General features: G+C 48.1%; 1 protein-coding gene across 2 annotated transcripts in view; it reads left to right on the top strand.

Annotated features, from left to right (window-relative positions):
* Positions 1-18,823, top strand: part of LOC144823263 (dehydrogenase/reductase SDR family member 9-like) — a 170,872-nt gene that overhangs the window by 36,717 nt on the left and 115,332 nt on the right. For both annotated transcript variants that reach the window (XM_078681617.1, XM_078681618.1), the window contains exon 3: positions 15,614-15,872. In XM_078681617.1, coding sequence (XP_078537743.1) covers positions 15,614-15,872 — 259 coding nt within the window. The remainder of the gene's footprint in view (positions 1-15,613; positions 15,873-18,823) is intronic.

Here is an 18,823-nt window from a genome sequence, read left to right as displayed (position 1 = left end):
AGACCCGGGACTACTGGTGAGGGATGAAGGCAATTGTCATATTTCTTCTGTTTGGCAGGGGCATTCTCTAGTGTACCGTGACATTGTCATGGCTGCAGCCTCAGTAAGATGAGGCATGTTGTCAATGGTGGGAAGCACAAAACACATGGTTTAATTGTCGAAGGTGCACATGGTGGCTATGTATGCACACTTCTCCAGGGGTATTTCCTCATTTAACATGCCTAGTATCATAACATAGAAGTGGCAGACATTTTAGATGATAGGCTTACTCGGGGTCCGAGGCTCGCTCTTTCCCCAGCAGCTCCGCTGTGCTCTGCAGCACCGAGTGTCTGTCGTGAGCCCCACCCTGGTAGGGTTCGAGGCTGCTCTGTGCCGGTATCTGCCTCCATTTTAAATTGCCTTAAATTTCTTGCTGCCTTGATTTTTCTGTCTTCCTTTTTTGTCCTGTCGTGTTCTGTCTCATTGTCCACATTGTGTACCTTGTGCCTGTGCCGTATTGTTGTCCATTTTCGCTCCTACGTGGTTTTCCCTGCCTGTTTTTGCTGGCATTCCCGCCCCCGCTCCCAGCTGTACCCCCTTAGCCCCTCCCCCTACTTAATGGCGGCCGCTGTGCGGTCCCTCAGCGACATGCTCAGAGGGCACGCCCCTGGCACGCCAAAGGCAAGCCTGTCTGCGCCCGTCCGCGACCCGACCGCATTCAGCGCCAGGACTCGTGGACCTCCGACTTTGTCGCCCTTCACAAACTCAACCCCGGAAGACACACCGACTGCCAGAGATCCACACCCAACACCACCCACGGACAGTTCTCCTGAAGACACTGCTAATGATCCTTCACCATCAACAGCACCCCCACAACCGCAGAAGGCCCGCACCACTGAAGCCTTGACATGCATCCTCTTCAACGTACGCTCCCTACACAGACATGCCGTAGAGATCTGGGACCTTATCGACACCCTTACGCCCAACGTCGCCTTCTTCCCAGAAACCTGGGCCAACGTCATCTCCAGCCCCGACATCAGCAACGACATCCCCAACGGATATAAGGTCCAGAGAAAAGGCTGCCCCCACCGCCCAAGAGTAGGATTCACCATCACACACAAGACCTCACTCTGACCTGCCACCTCCAGCACGAGTGACCCCCACTCCAACTTGGAACACCTCCACTTTCAGATGCAGACAAGCCCAAGGACCATGCTGCGTGGCACCCTCGCCTTTAGACCCCCGGACCTCGCACCCAGTCCACATCCACCATTGCTGACCTCGTCGCAACCACGCTATCACTTCTATGGACTACATCCTACTCGGGGACCTGAACTTTCACCTCGACAACCACAGCGACCCCAACTCTATCACCCTCCATGACAACATCTCCACCCTCTGACTGAAGCAGCTCACCACCACCCCCACTCGCAGAGCAGGACATACCCTTGACCCCATCTTCGCAGGAGGGACAAGCGTCCACTTCAAGCCACCCCATTCAGCCCCTCTGGAAGGACCACCACTGCATACACTTCACCTTCAACCCCACCGCCCCACCCAAACCCAACCCGCTCCCACCTCGAAGGAACTGGAGCAAGATCACAGAAGAACACCATAACAGCACCCTCCTCCTAGACCCCCCTGCACCATGACCAACGCCAAATCCACAGCCTAAGAACTCCACCGCTGGGTCTCCAGCTGTACCGACAAGCTCGCACCCTTCCTCCACCCCGTCAAATAGCGCCCCCTGAAGGCCGCCTGGTTCACCACCGAACTCCAAGAAGCCAGGTGCTACTGCAGACGACTCGAGAAAGACTGGCTAAACTGGTAATCCACAGAAGACCTGAACAGCCACAGGAGCGCCCTGAAGAAATACCCCCAGCACATAAGAGACACCAATCGGACTTTAATCAAAAACAAAATCCACTCCAAAGCTACCAACGCCAAAGAACTTTTCAACATCATTCAGCAATTCACCAAACTCCCCAGCCAAGCCACGGACGTCACACCATCCCAGGAACTCTGCAACAAGGTCAGCTCCTACTTCAATCTGAAAATCAAGGCCCTCTACAACAACTTCAGCGAACAGACGCCGTACAGCATCCCCATCCCCACCACCAACAACGAGTCAACCATCATGACCTGGAATCCCACCACCATGAAACACACCACCGCAACTATGAAGAACACCCACTCAGGAGGACCCACGGACCCCTGCCCCTGCATATCTACCACAGGGACACCACCGCCATCGCACCCGAACTAGGACAGACCATCAACGCCTCCTTCAAATCCGGCATCTTCCAAGACACTGGAAATGGGCGGAGGTCAAACCCCTCCTCAAGAAACCCACTGCCGATCCAAAGGACCTGAAAAACTACCGGCCCATCTCCCTCCTCCCCTTCGTGGTCAAAGTCACCAAGAGACTCGTAAACGCTCAGCTGACTGCATACATTGAAGAGAACACCATCCTAGACTCTTCCCAGTCTAGATTCTGCAGCAAACACAGCACCGAAACCGCCCTCCTCACAGCCACTGACGACATATGCATGCTACTCGACCAGGGCCACACTGTGGCCCTCATCCTACGAGACTGCTCTGCATCTTTCGACACCATCTCACATCGCACGCTTGAGCCAAACTTCACGACGCGGGGATACGAGGAACCCCCCTCAACTGGATCCAATCCTTTCTCTCCGGCAGAATCCAGAGGATCAGACTTCCTCTCCGTACCCACAGAGACCAACTGCGGAGTACCCAAGGATCGTCGCTCAGCCCCATGCTCCTCAACATCCACATGGCCCCCCTTGCCACTGTACTCAGACAGCATGGGCTCAGCATAGTATCATATGCCGACAACACCCAGCTCATCCTCTCCCTCACAAAGAACCCCGATGACACCAGACTCTGCTTCCAGGAAGGAATGAGGGACTTCACAGCTTGGATGAAAAGTAGCTGCCTAAAGTTCAACTCGGAGAAGACCAAGGTCCTCGTCCTCGGACCCTCCACCTCCACATGGGCCAACACCTGGTAGCCCTCCGCCCTTGGAAGCCCACCCTCCCCCACTAACCACTCACAGAACCATTGAAGAAATATCAATTTACAATAGGGAGGGCATATGCACTTTAGCACTGATCAGCAGTGGTAAAGTGCCCAGAGTCATAAAACCAACAAAAACAGGTCAGACAAAATACAAGAGAAAGGCAAAAAGTTTGGGGATGGCCCTGCAAAAAGGGCCAAGTCCAACACTTCCCATAAAATCAAACCTCAAGGGGCCTCGCCCAACAAGCCAATAACTACAAGGGGCTGATGAAAAGCCCCTCTCTCTATTTGAAATGCTGTGAGTTGTGATGCCATGTGCTCCTGAAGACAGCTAAAGGTTTATGTGGTCTGATTTAAAAAAAATCATGTCATGGCTGACACAGAGTCCCCAATGGACACTTAGGGGCCTATTTATAAGCCCCTATCGCCACAGGAACATCAATTTTAACAACGTTCCTGTGACTATTGGGGCTTTGCATTATTTACAAGGCGGCGTTATGCCAGTGAACGTGACTTAACTCTGCCTTGTAAATAAGGCCCCCTTTTACGCTACATTTAGCATGAAAGGGGTGGGTAATGGGTGTTGTGATGGGTGTTCTGCAGCCGCACCTATTGATTTTGAAACTGCCCCCTATTTACAATCGTGGATTAATAGGAGGCAGTGCTGATATTAATACCAGGGAAAACATGGCGAAACAAGGAGAAATGCTTTATTTCTCGTAGTTTTTGCTGTGCAGCGCACATAGAAACAGCAAAACGCCATGAATTACTTTTTATGTGCAGGAAGGTGCTCCATCATTTAAAAAAATGATGATTTGCAACTTCTATGTGTGCTGAAAAATGCAGCATATATAGGAGTTACAAATCACCTTTCTGGATTGTTTATGTGCAAGAAGGGACACCTTCCTGCACATAAACAATCAATCCCACTGCACCATGCACTATGGTGCAAGGGTGCCTGTGTTGGCTCAAGGCAGCTGAATTTAGCATGAGTGCAGGGAAAAATGCAGGGGTTCACCCTAGTATTGTAAATACAGCGCAACCCTGGGTTTCTAAAGTGACAGAGCGCAGCGTTATTAATTTTGAAGCTAACCAGCTCTCCGCCACTTGCTTGTAAATATGCACCTCAGAGCCTCATTTCATGATTCTCGAATGCAGGGGTGTCAATTGTACGCCACTGATTGAACAATACCAGGGATCTCATTAAATTCAAGGGTGCAGAAGTAACATGGATTCTAGATTGAACCATAACAATCCCCTCAGAAGAAAGGAATCACTAAAGGAATTGGTAATTCAGGGGGCACACTCCCCTGGTACTTCCTCCTTCTCCATCTCAGTTGGAAAGAGAATCAAAATATTGTGTTTTATATAATTGTATTTTATTTTATGTAAGTATAGGTAATTAATCTAGCTAAGAAGCACACGAGGTCTGAATAATTACCAAAGAGGGCATAGGAACCATGTCAGGGGAGGGAATGTTTTTAGATTGCCCCAGTGCTTAATTTGTGCAGGAGCTTTCAGGTGCTAAGCACCAGCACTTTTTCAACAGGGCCGGGCTATTGAATTTTTCCTCCCCAGTGAGATAAGCCCAATATTTATTAAAAAGAAATGTACCTACCTGTCCTGTGTCCTGTGTTGTCCTTCTTCCTGCAGGATGGCCCTCCCAGGTCAAGGCATGATGGCTGCATCACGTTAGTGATGTCAGTAGTGCACGCCTGCCTTTCAAGGAGCATTTTCTTTCACATTGGTTAATTATTACAGTTGAGGGTGGGCTGATGGGTGACCTGCGGGCAAGGCAGACTTGGTCCTGGAAAGTTTCGGTCTCAGCAATAACCTTAATACGACATCGTCGAAGTAATAAAAAAGTGCATAGGGGCTTTCTGTTAACAACTCGCGTGCACTGAAATGAAAACCCAGCAGAAGCAGGCCATAAATTATTCCTTTTGACTTGTCATTGCATTGCATACTGATGCTCTTGGCCTGGGCCGGGGGCCCACCAAAACACATTATTTGACAGCGATTTAATGGAGCCAGTGCCAAGGAGACTGCAGGTCACTGGTAAGAGAGTAGTAGATAGTACTACAAGTCGCTATTAATTAATCAGGAACAGATTTACTATTGTGTGTCCTCTTCACCAATTTCTTTGAAGCAAATAAATGTATAAGTTAACTGTCAACTCTGCTTTTTCAAGCTCAGCACCTTCGGACTCAACGGTCCCTTTCCTCTGCCACAACTGACCTACCAATTTATGGGTTACCCAGTGACAGTGCTTTTCCGCATATGAAAACCGGCATGTTTTTCTTTTTGCAGAATCTGCAAATGAAAAAGGGCATGTTACAGCACTTGTCTACAGCTGCAGTACAAGTTTTAGGCAGAACCCAGTGACAAACGTATGGACAGAAGTTCCTGCAGGTTTTCTATGTTTGTGTTTCTAGCGCAAATTGGTCCACTGTAGGACCCCTGGCTCTAGCATCTACATTCTTGTAGTAACCTTAGATGTAAATCACGCAGTTGAATAATTATCAGACAGGCCTTGTGTGTGAACACTCACAGATATTTAAAATTTGCGCATTCATCTCAAAGGCCCGACTGAGTCACATTTCATGTGGCAGTTTCCATCTGCCCTGCTTCCCCGCAAACAGAAGGCAACATAAAATGAATACTACACTCTTCAGGCAAGCTGCTTGGAGAAGCTCCAGGCTCCATGGTTCATGACGACTGATGGAATTAAAATGAGATTTACTTTTTCCAAAAACAAGGGGTAGTTTTATATTGAAAAATTGTTCTTTTGAGCTTGAAACTAATTAAAACAGCAGAATGTAAACAAGGCACGCTATATTATTTGTGTTTTGGCCCCCCAAAAAATACCAATATCACTCTTGCACACACATTTTTCACACACACTTTGTGCCCCTTTCAGGTTATTTACACTAGCGCACCCACAGTTATCTTGTGGCTGCCTGGCCACTTCATCGTTCAGCAAAGGGATGAATTAGCACTGTTTCTGTTTGCAGTAATTTGTAGCTGCTTAACTTGGGAATTCCCCAGGAGGCTGGAAGGGATAGGGTTGGTTTGCTGTTGCCTTGAACATTTGTCACCACTTTTTCTCACAGTTTACCCGATTTGAAGCTTGGAATGGTTAGAGGAGAATGGAATGTTTTGTTTATGTCCATATAGAGTAATGCTAAACAAAACCGGACATTGCGTGGCGATAACTTAGAGGACCTTATTAAGCAGGAAATTAAATATGAACAGCAATTGCAAAAAGAGCTCAACTGCAACTTTTGTCTATGAAGTATTGGTGTGGCTCACCTAAAAATCATAGATTGTATAAATATTATATATAATATCACAATGAATCACGCCTTGTTCCCTGTGGTAGGGCCAAGGCTGCTGCTGTATTTAGGGTGCAGCGGTTGCGAGACGTTACGTTATGATCGGATATTGCGACTGCGAACCTGCGTTCCTGCAAATGCAATTGCATTGATTGATGCTTTTGTTTTGGAGGGTCAGGTCGGGTTGCAGCTAGGGAGTAGGGGTGGAGTAGTCAGGTGTGAATAAGTGACATTCCAGAATAAGCATCATCAGAAAGGAACAGCAGGGCTTTCATTTCAGAGTTTACCCGGGTCCGCTCGCTGCAGCACTGGACTCCAGACAGGATCTCTGTCCTTCGCATGGCTCTCTACCCACTGCTGAGCACCTGCAGGGGTTCTGCAAGTCAGATCATGACAGCCTGTGTATACAGGAGCTAATGGGGCCTTGATGGGCTTCCTGTGGGCTAGGGATGTGGAGGTGAGATGTAATGGGTGTGTGGTGCTCAGTCTTCCACCTTTCTGGGTGGATGTGTGGTGTTTTCAGACTTACACCCCTGTGGGTTACAGGCACCTCCTCAGGATCTTGCTGTGCTTCGATTACATGTGGCTAGTGACTGAGCCTCAGCCACAGGTGCACAGTACAGGGTAAAAACTGTCCTGTAGTGTATTCTTATGGCGATGCACATGGCTCATTTCCTGACCTTTCAACCTGTAGATTTTGGTCTAACCCTTGTTGTGGCACGTTCAGCAATACTAGTTCTGGGTGTGGGTTGGAGCCAATAGAGGACGTGGGTGGAATCAGCGGAGAGAGTGTGTTATTCTACACAAAATGCAGAGGTTTCAAAACCTGTCATAGATAAGGATGCAGTTTTTTTTACCTATATGATATCATTCATGACAAAACGGATTTTAGACAAAGGACGGAGCCCAATTTTTATCCCTTCGACTAATTAGTCTTCAAACATGAATGTTTTATTTAGATAAAAACAGCCCCAAACTACTCTGCTAGACTTCACTATTGCCTTAGCACTCTCTTCATCAAAGGTAATCAAACTCTAAAAAAGAATTCTGTATTCAAGACCTAATGTTAGCTAAAATGGAAAAAGCTTCAAAATCTGTCTTCTGCCGACTACAAAATGCGTTTTTTAAACTCTATCTTCCTAACTATAGAATTAAATCGACTTGTGCTCTTTTTGTTACATAAAACCAAACACTGTAGGAGAGTAGTTCACTTATCGTTTTTTAGTAAAATTCCCTCGTTTCAAAAAGGCACCCTTTCCTTGCTTAACCAAAATAAACATGTATTGTAAGAAAATCGAACGTGTATTAGCTGCCATCAGAATCCATCAATGGTAATTGAGAACCATTTTATCGGATGCACACTAAGGGCCCCAGTAGGATGACAGGCAGACTTTGTCCGCCCGCCACCCTATCGGTAAACGGGACAATTAGGACGGGGGCAATCAGGATGCGCCCACCACAATGGCGGGCACATCCTGCATTCCTGTCATTGTGGCGGACGGTGCACTCAGCACCGCCCGCCACAATGCCAGGAAGGCATGTTGTGCACTTCCATGCACAACATGGCAGGCTCCGCGCGGTGCCTGCCATGTTGTGCATGGAACTACTGGGGAGAACCATAGGTACCCCCCATGTGCACCCCCCATCCCTAGAGTCCCTCGTGGCCCGCAACGGGCCCCCAAAGTCTAACACCGCATGCCTTTCCACCACGGAGATAGTAATATGGATGGCGGTGTCTAATAGACACCGCCACCATATAAAACCCTCTTCCGCCCGGTCAAAGCGGCGGACGGTCTTTCCGTCCACCACGGTCCTCCCGCCATAGTAATATGGCGGGGGGAATTGGGTGGCGGGCGGGGTAGGATCACGGGCGGATCGCCACCGCCATGCGGGCGATGGCGATCCGCCCTTGATCCTGATGGGCCCCTATATATGGTTTTTTAGCCAACATCACTTTGCATTCAGGAGATTAAAGTTTCGCTTTTCCCTTTACAAGCATCGGCATGCAAGTTCCAATTTGCAAAATTAAGTTTGCCAGGAAACTATTAAGTGCTGTTGCATGAGGAAATGAAATGGAAATGGCTGGAGGCGTCACACATAATATGTGATTGCTTGGCAGCAGTGATAAAGGTCCACTTAGGGAGGGACCCTCAAATTCATTGTTACGTGGGCTATGGGGCAAAGCATTTAGGCCGTCATTGCATTATTGCAAGAGGCCTATAGTTACCACTGGCTTCATTGGGACTACCCAGACCATTATAATTTAAAGTGCCTATAAGAAGGTGCTCTCCTCGTTAAATGGTTCATTGATGAACAGTACTCGCCCCGAGTATCTGGTTATACAAGACTATTAAGAACAGAACCTCAAGGAACAAAATATTGAAAGGTAAGTGCATATCGGGAAGTATAGATTTGATATTCCTAATTCTACATCTACGTACCTTAAAGATATATGTCCACATAGGTATATATATGTTAAGTTAGGTAAATACAATCTAGGCATACCTGTCAATATTTTTTAGTGTTACTTTTTTCCTATACTTTTTCCTTGGTGTTGTCCCACATCGATATTCTGGGGTAGAAATTCAGGGTGCACACCATAAAGATAGCACACTTCCTAAATAAGCCTATTACAAGCTGTATAGCACTGTTTGTGCTCAATTTTCATGACAAAACTTTTTGATCATCCACAATCATAAGTTTTATTAATAACGTACCAAGTTAACTTTTCTTGCTTAACAGTTCAACTGGTTATTCAAATCAATGCGTGTATAAAATCATTTGATCCAATCAATCAATCAATCAGGAGTTTGTTAAAGCGCGACTACTCACCCGTAAGGGTCTCAAGGCGCTAGGGGTGGGGGGGGTTGGGGGGGTGCAGGTTCTATTCCATCAAGGAGGGGGTCTGTCGAAGAGCCATGTTTTGAGGTTTCTTGTGAAGATGGGGAGCGATGTTGTCTGTCTGAGGTGGAGCGGAAGGGCGTTCCATGCTTTGGCCGCGAGGAAGGAGAAGGAGCGGCCTCCCGATCTGGTCTTTCTGGTGCGGGGGACCACAGCGTAGGAAAGCTGGGCTGATCGTAGGGTCCTTTGGGGTGCGTGGAATTTGAGTCGGCTGTTCAGGTATGCTGGTCCGGTGCCGTGGAGGGCCTTGTGTGCGTGGGTGAGCATCTTAAAGGTGATTCTCGCCTCGACGGGGAGCCAGTGGAGTGTGCGCAGGTGCTGGGAGATGTGGCAGTGTTTTGGCAGGTTGAGGACCAGTCTTGCGGCGGCGTTCTGGATGTTCTGTAGCTTGCAGATGAGGTTTTTGTTTATTCCGGCGTAGAGTGCGTTGCCGTAGTCGAGTCTGCTGGTGACCAGGGCGTGAGTGACTGTCTTTCGGTGTTCGAGGGGGATCCATTTGAAGGTCTTACGAAGGAGGCGGAGGGTGTGGAAGCAGGAAGATGAGACAGAGTTGATCTGGCGGTCCATTTTGAGCTCGGAGTCTAGGATGATTCCCAGGTTGCGTGCGTGGTCTGTAGAGGTTGGAGGGTTTCCGAGGGCGGTGGGCCACCAGGTGTCACTCCAGGCGTCGGGGTTTGGGCCCATGATGAGTACTTCTGTTTTGTTGGTGTTTAGTTGTAGGCAGCTGTTTTTCATCCATTTGGCGACGGCTTCCATGCCTTCTCGAAAGTTGCATCTGGCGGTGTTGGGCTCGTTGGATAGGGAGAGGATGAGCTGGGTGTCGTCTGCATATGACACGATGTTGAGTCCGTAGGTTCTGACGATGGGGGCAAGTGGAGCCATGTAGATGTTGAAGAGCGTCGGGCTGAGGGAGGAGCCCTGGGGGACTCCGCAGGTGATAGGTGTGGGGTCCGAGAGGAAAGGGGGGAGTCTGACCCGCTGCGTCCTGCTGGAGAGGAAGGAGCAGATCCAGTCGAGGGCCTTGTCCTGGATTCCTGCATCGTAGAGTCTGCGTATTAGGGTGCGGTGGGAGACTGTGTCGAACGCCGCTGATAGGTCGAGGAGGATGAGGGCTACTGTTTCTCCTTTGTCCAGTAAGGTGTGGATGTCGTCTGTTGCGGCGAGGAGGGCGGTTTCCGTACTGTGGTTTTTTCTGAAGCCGGATTGGGAGGAGTCGAGGATGTTGTGTTCTTCAATGAATGTGGCGAGTTGGCTGTTGATGGCTTTCTCGATGACTTTCGCTGGGAACGGGAGCAGGGAGATGGGTCTGTAGTTTTTGAGGTCGGTGGGGTCCGCTGAGGGTTTCTTTAGGAGGGGGTTGACCTCGGCGTGTTTCCAGTCGTCGGGGAATGAGGCGGTCGCCAGGGAGCGGTTGATGGTTTGGCGGAGGATGGGTGCGATGGTGTTGGCGGCTCTGTTGAAGATGTGGTGGGGGCAGGGGTCCATGGGGGCCCCTGAGTGGATTGACTTCATTATCTTCAGTGTGTCTTCGGTGGTGAGGGCTGTCCAGTCATCAATCGCTGGTTTCCGGGTGTCGGGGTGGTTGGTGAGGGTTCAGTGTGTTGGTTGTCTTCGTCGAAGTTGTCGTAGATGCTCTTGATTTTGTGGTGGAAAAAGATGCTGAGTTTGTCGCAGAGGTCTTGTGAGGGAGGGATGTCGTTAGACTCGCTGGTGGGTTGGGCGAACTCCTTGATGATGCTGAAGAGTTCCTTGCTGTTGTGTGCGTGGGTGGAGATTCTGTCTTCAATCGCTTTTTTCCTCGTTTCTCTGATGAGTTGATGGTGGGCGTTGGTGGCGGCTCTGAAGTTGTTGTGGGCTTCTGTGGATTTGGTGTTTCTCCAGGCCTTTTCGAGGCGGCGGCATGTGCGCCTGGACTCTCGAAGTTCGGTGGTAAACCATCTGGCTTTCTTGGCACGGGTATTGTTGTTTTTCTTGAGCGGGGCTATGGTGTTGGTGCTGTCCGAGATCCATCTATGCAGGGTTCGGGCTGCGGTGTTGGGGTCATCGTTTTCCGCGATGGTTGGGGTGGAGTTGTTGAGTGAGGAGGTGAGCTGGTCATCGGTGATTTTGGTCCAGTTTCTTTGTGGAAGCAGGTGCTGGTGTCTGTGGATGGTGGGTGTTCTGAAGGTGAAGTGGGCGCAACGATGGTCGGTCCATGGGAGTTCGGTGGTGTGGCTGAAGGTGATGGAGTTTCCTGTAGTGAAGAGGGGGTCGAGGGTGTGTCCTGCTGAGTGCGTGGGCTCGGTCACGATCTGGCGGAGTCCAATGTTGTGGAGGTTGTCCAGGAGGGATGTGGTGTTGGGGTCCAGTTGATTGTCGAGGTGGAAGTTGAGGTCTCCCAGCAGGGTGTAGTTGGTGGATGCGATGGCCTGCGGGGAGATAATGTCCGTGATGGAGTTGGCGAAGCGTCCGCGGGGTCCAGGGGGTCGGTAGATGAGGGTTCCTCGGAGGGCGGCGGTGGGGCTGGCCAGTATCTTGAAGTGAAGGTGTTCCATCAGTTCTGTGGACTCGTCAGGGAGTGTGCTCAGGCGGAGGCTGGCTTTGTGGACGATGGCGATTCCTCCTCCTGGGTGGATGGGGCGGTCCTTCCTGGAGATCTTGTATCCTTGGGGGATGGCGATGGCGATGTCCGGTCCCGAGGTGGTGTTGGTCCAGGTTTCGGTGAAGAATGCTACGTCTGGGGTTGTGCTGTCGAGGAGGTCCCAGATTTCTGTGGCGTGTTTGTGGAGGGATCGGACGTTGAGGAGGATGCATTGCAGGGTCTTTAGTTCGGTTGTGTTCTTGTGGGCGGGTTGTGCTGGATCCGTGTTCTTGGCGGTGCTGCAGGTGTGCCGGCAGTGGTGACAGCTGAAGGGTCCATGGGTGTCGGCTGGTGATGCTAGCTTGCAGTTGTTGTTGCAGTCTGGGTTGAGTGCGTGGAGTGCTGCTGGGTCGTAGCGTTGGCGGGGCGGAGGTCCAGGGTTCCAGGTGCTGGTCGCGGACGGGTCGCAGACGGGCGCAGACGTGCTTGCCTTTGATGCGCCTTCGGTGCACCAGCGGCGTGCCCGCAGCCCGCGGCCGCGCAGTAGTGGCTGCCATTAAGTAGGGGTCGGGGAGGGCTGGACAGCTGGGAGGCGGGAGTGGGGAGGGGAGCTGGATTGGGCCGGTCGTGCTGGGGGGGGAGGGGCCGCGGGGTCAGCAGCGGCGGGGAAAGGTAAAGGGAGGAAAGAAGGGATAAAGAAAAAAGGGAGAATAGGCAGAAATAAGGCACAAAAGAGCAGAGATGCAGAAAAGAGCAGAAAGGTGAAAGATAGAAAGGGTAAAAAAACGAGTGAAAACGAGAGAAGGAGCAGAGGGAGAGAAAGGGAAAATGGGCAAAAATAAGGCACAAAAGAGCAGAGGTGCAGAAAGGTGAGAGATAGAAAGGGGGAAAAAACGAGTGAAAACGAGTGAAGGAGCAGAGGGAGAGAAAGGGAAATGGGCAGAAATAAAGCGCAAAAGAACAGAGGTGCAGAAAGGTGAAAGATAGAAAGGGGAGAAAAACGAGTGAAGGAGCAGAAAGAAAGAAAGGAGACAGAGGTCCACTGGACCACCAGGGATGAGGCGCAGGGAAACCTGCGGGTGGAGGAGGGCCTCGATCACCAACACTCAAGAGTGCAGGGGCAGGGGCACCTCACTTAATGGTGGAGCTGCGAGGGTGGGAGAGCAATTTCACTGACAATGAGTCAGTGGTCTTGCTCGCCTGTCCCCGCAGTGGCCGCCATTAAGTAGGGGTCGGGGAGGGCTGGACAGCTGGGAGGCGGGAGTGGGGAGGGGAGCTGGATTGGGCCGGTCGTGCTGGGGGGGGAGGGGCCGCGGGGGCAGCAGCGGCGGGGAAAGGTAAAGGGAGGAAAGAAGGGATAAAGAAAAAAGGGAGAATAGGCAGAAATAAGGCACAAAAGAGCAGAGATGCAGAAAAGAGCAGAAAGGTGAAAGATAGAAAGGGTAAAAAAAACGAGTGAAAACGAGAGAAGGAGCAGAGGGAGAGAAAGGGAAAATGGGCAAAAATAAGGCACAAAAGAGCAGAGGTGCAGAAAGGTGAGAGATAGAAAGGGGAAAAAAACGAGTGAAAACGAGTGAAGGAGCAGAGGGAGAGAAAGGGAAATGGGCAGAAATAAAGCGCAAAAGAACAGAGGTGCAGAAAGGTGAAAGATAGAAAGGGGAGAAAAACGAGTGAAGGAGCAGAAAGAAAGAAAGGAGACAGAGGTCCACTGGACCACCAGGGATGAGGCGCAGGGAAACCTGCGGGTGGAGGAGGGCCTCGATCACCAACACTCAAGAGTGCAGGGGCAGGGGCACCTCACTTAATGGTGGAGCTGCGAGGGTGGGAGAGCAATTTCACTGACAATGAGTCAGTGGTCTTGCTCCATGCTTGTGTCCATGCTCCATGCTTGTGTCATCCATAAAGCCCCAGTACATTATGGGGTGGAGGCTCTTATTCAAGTGTTATGGCTCAACCGCTGGGTATATGCATAAAATCACAGAAAGAAGCAAAAAAAAGACAAGGGCTTATTTACAACCAAAGTGGTGGAGCGCGGCGTTAAGCCAAGAAACCTAACGCATCGCTCAATCAATTTAGAAACACAGGACTGCACCGTATTTACAACAATAAGGTACAGCCCTGCGTTTCTCCCTGCCCTGGCGCTAAATGTAGCCGCCTAGTGCCGAGGCTGTGTTGTGGAAAATAATTATTCATGTGCAGGAAGGTGTCCCATCCTGCACATAAACAATCACTAATGGTGATTTGAAACACATAGAAGTTGCAAATCATCAATTTTAAATGATTGTTTATATGCAGGAAGGGACATCTTCCTGCACATAAACAACCATACATGGCGTTTTGCTTTTTCTATTCGCGCTGCACAATGTACCACGCATAGAAACAGCATAAACTAGGAGAAATAAAGCATTTCTACTCAAATCGCCTGTTTAGGACCACGCTTTCCCTGGACCTAATTTTGCTACTGCCCAACCTTGTAAATAGGTGGCAGCGTCAAAATCAATAGGTGTTGCTGCGGAATGCCCACCCTTTCATGCTAAGTATAGCGTGAAGGGGTGCCTTTTTCACAAGGCGGCGTTAAGCCACGTTCATTGGCTTAACCCCTCCTTGTGAATAAGGCGAGGCCTCCATCACCATAGGAACAATGTAAAAAGTGACGTTCCTGTGGCGATAGGGGCTTGTAAATATGCCCATAGAATAACTTTGTGCAAGGATGCGTCAGACAATATATACATATATTTTACTTGGCAAAACTGAACACAAGACCGAAACCAGGTGTTAAGAACACAGAAGCAACATTAAGTATGACTCTAAACAATCTTCAGTAGCCTGACCCTCTACTATTTTGAGTTTTATAGTGCGCAAACATGACCCGTTAGGTTATCAGAGCGCTTTACAGGGATAACACGTTGTATACACGTTTGAAATAGACAATAAACAGAAATAGGGATAGAAGTAAGTGACTACACTCAGGAGTAACAGGGTATATACAATATTCAGAGCGTCGAAAATGTGAGCATTATGCAGAGATATCCAATAATTATATTTGAAGGAGTAACAGAACAAACACTTTGTATACAAGTTTGAATAGACAATAAACATAAATAGGGATAGAAGGAAGTGATTACATTCGGGAATAACAGGGTATAAACAATATTCAGAGGAGCGAACAAGTGAGCATTATGCACAGATATCCAGCAATTAAATTTCAGGGAGTAACAGGTCAGTACAAAGACAGGAGCAACCAAGCAGTCAAGAATCTAGCAGAAAACATAGCAATTCCGATGAGCGGTGTGTGCAATGAATGAGAGTTATGGGAGGAACTTGCCCATTAGGAAGGTTTTAGCTTCCGTTTTAAAAATTGACAGAGATGGTATTCTTGTGATGAAAGACGGCAGTGGGGTGGCTGGAGCACAAAGTCTTGGCGGAGCAGGAGTTTCTGGCTCCTCCAGAAACCATGATTTTGTGGTCGAGATATGCAGGAGATTTCGCGTGTAACGTTTTGTGAGTGATAAATGCCAGTTTGGGTTCGATTCTGTTTCTTTGGCTACCACTAACCTCTCATGTTTTCCTGATTTCCCAATGTTTTCTTCCCATATTTACTTCAGCATGATGGATTCAATAATATTGTGTAAAACTGAGGACTGTGTCCACATGCTACATCATGAACTAATCAAGCTGCTTTATAAGACAAAAATACGATTAATAACATAACTAGTAATCAGTGAATTCATAAGAATGGCCACAAATGTATACCGAAAACATTTTTAAATGTAGCTTTCTGTTTGTGTCTGTGCAGGTCTGTGGGGCCTGATCAACAATGCTGGAGTGCCTGGAGTCATAGCTCCTACTGACTGGCTGAAGATACAACATTTCAGAAAGCCTATTGCAGTGAACCTGATGGGCCTGATACACGTAACTTTAGCCTTACTTCCTCAAATAAAGAGAGCCAAGGGAAGAATTGTGAATGTAGCTAGCATTGGCGGAAGAGTGGCAGTCAGCGGAGGAGGATACTTTGCTTCAAAATATGGAGTACAAGGATTTACAGACAGCTTAAGGTAAGTTGCGCCTACAAAACCTGACCTCATAGATGTAAAGGCACTCTCTGTCACTAATGTTAGAGACACAGAAATATGTTCAAATAACTTGTGAAATGTAAAATGCAGACTAAATATATAAAATGAATTGCAGTCAACTGGGGAGGGAAAGAGAAAAAAGTGAATATTAAGCCAATCTATATAGTTTTAGGGTTACGGCATTAACGTAGAAAACAGCAACGTAAGGGGAACGTGCAAGAGGAGGGGCTGCTGCTGGAAAGTTGTCTGTTGGTAGGAGTGTACGGGGACCATGGTAGGCTCTGACAAAATTTAGATCAATGTTGAACCCAAATCTCTTGGCTTTGAGAGCTGGGAGAAGTTGAGACGAGAGAGGTTTGGCTTGGCAGGAGCTTACTCCTCCACAAACAGAATATAGCACACCCTGGCACACAAAGCCTTGCACACCTCCGGAGCAAAATACCTTCAGAAAAGGTTGACTTTTTATCGTCCTGCCAGGTCGCTCAGGTCTGAAGCCCTGTTTCTTGCGGCGGTTCCTCGTGTGAAGAGAGCGCGCATCGGTGGCCGCTCTTTTATATTACTAGCGCCGCAGTTGTGGAATAAACTGCCTGTGTCTCTGCGCAGCATTCCCAATTTGTTGGCCTTTAGGAAAGGGCTCAAAACCTGGCTTTTTACCTCTTAGCTCTGGCCTCTATTAGGCTTTCTTTTCCTCTGGTTTTCCTTTATTTACTCTCCCTGTTGTGTTATGAGATTAGTGTGCAATTCAAAGCGTCGGGACACTCTTTTGAGTAGCCGCACGCTATATAAAACCCCTGTATAACATAACATAACATAACATAACAGCACAGGATAGGATTAGGTCTTGGCTATTGCATGGAAGGACCGCGTTTAGCAGTGTCGGAGGTGTGAGTGACGGGATGTAAGACCAACCCCCACTTCCCAGCGCTGGTGTACCTTAGACTATTGAAGACACCCCTGTATTTCTGAGATAGGACCAAATATCGGGCGAATATTGTAATCTGGCAAAATGGCAACATTGGGCTTGGATCCCGCAACATATTGCATTAGTCTAGTGAGATGTTAGTTTAGTCTCAAAATAGATAGGTGTATCCTTTGCAAACTGCTTGGAGCCATCAGTGGAGAGGGTCTGTCTGAATTTTGGTTTGAATGTGCTAGAGACGACAGCCTTTCCTATGCCCAGCATTTCTGAGACAGCTCTTGGGAGTAGGCAATATCTGCTTCCAGTGGATAAAATATCATACTGACGGCCCTGAGAGGTAGTTGCTGTAGTCAATGCTAACACAAAGTCAGAGGAGAGGGTATTCAAGGTGCACCACCAGTTCTCTGCCTGAGCCTTCCCCCCTACCTTCTTAGAAACCCAAGCCTGCCCTATGAGTCTGCAGGCCAAAGCTTCAGATTGTGGGTGGAGAGACTTTGAAGCAGTGGAGTGTCAGCACAAGAACAGACAAAGGGATTCAAGGGTCCATTAAAAATTGAAATGGTTTATGGCAGATGCAGTTGTAGTGTTGGATGCCAAGTACGTTTGACACAACTTAGACCTGAACTAGTACTTTATATCACAATCATAAATAGTGCTAAACACTGTCTGAGCCAATTATAAGTGCTGAAACAGAAACACCTAAAAATACCTTAACATAAACGGTATTATAGTAAATGAGGTAGAGTCATTCCAGCTGGAATGGTTGTACATGAATATGGCCTTCTTTAGGCACTATCAGGATGTGTTAAATTTAGATGAAGGACCAGTTGCTAGGTTTGGCTTTCAAGAACTTCCTGTACTGAAGTGAGCACACTTAGATATGGCGTTGAAAAACGAGCCTGTTCCAAAGTTTTTAACCCTTAACCTTCAAGTTCTCATTTCAGCGCTGTCAGGGACAGCCACTCCTTAAAGGCCAAAAGACAAATTAACGGAATTGAAGATTGCCCCTAATGGAGTCCACTGCAGATGGTTTCACTCCCCACACCACAAAACTATTCCGATGAGAATTGTCCTTTTAAGCTGTGGATTTCCATAGTGATACACCTTTACTTCTTGTTCCACAGTTCATCATATTTTGAGAGGTAGTCTTAACCAAGTCCAGTATTGCTTTATTGGCAAAGCGTTGGGGTCCACATGGAAGCAAACAGGTGTACATCCCTTCTTGTGCAAACCATTGCTACAGTACATCTTAACACCAGGGTCAGTGGCAAAGTTCAAGGCGGCCTAATGGCTGGGTCACAAAAAGTTCAGAAGACATGGCCTGGCCAATCAAGCAAACAAAAGCATAAACCCATCTAGTATTGGACAACCTGGATGAACCTGCCATTGATGATGGTTATATTTGCTGTCGGTCATAGTTTCAGTTGGCATTCTCTTAAAGCCTATTCTTCTTGCTCTTCTTCAGTAGTTAGATCTACATCAGCAAGCTGGTGAACAAGAGAATTTAGGTGAGAGCATGGGGATGGGTTGTGGCAATAACAAACTTCATGCAGCCACCATTTTGTCTGGCACAGAATGGCTTCTTTTAAGAACGTTCATTCACTTAACAGTCATTTTATTTTGCCAAAATAAATTAGAACTGGATAGGTATTTTAAATGAAACAAAGGAAATTGTGCAAAATATATGTGTGTGTGTGTGTGTGTGTGTGCGCATGGGTGTGCATGTGTGTGTGTATATATATATATATATATATATATATTTCTCCGTTGTAGTTAGTTGTACTAACTATAACTCGCGCACCCGCAATCCACTGCTGATGATGTCACATATTACATCATTCATGACATGGTCAGTGACATCACTGATGACATCACTGGTGACATCTCAAATGACATCACTGATAACATCATTGATGACATCATCCAGTGAATGTGGTTTGGTTCCATATTTAAATAAGTAATATATATATATAGCAATCTGTATTGAAGACTGAGTGGATGTATAAGTGTCTGG

The sequence above is a fragment of the Lissotriton helveticus genome, chromosome 3_1, assembly GCF_964261635.1.
Source record: "Lissotriton helveticus chromosome 3_1, aLisHel1.1, whole genome shotgun sequence".
NCBI classification, from domain to species: Eukaryota; Metazoa; Chordata; class Amphibia; order Caudata; family Salamandridae; genus Lissotriton; species Lissotriton helveticus.
The sequence above is the reverse complement of the archived record's forward strand: the minus strand, read 5'-3'. Positions and strand labels throughout refer to the sequence as shown.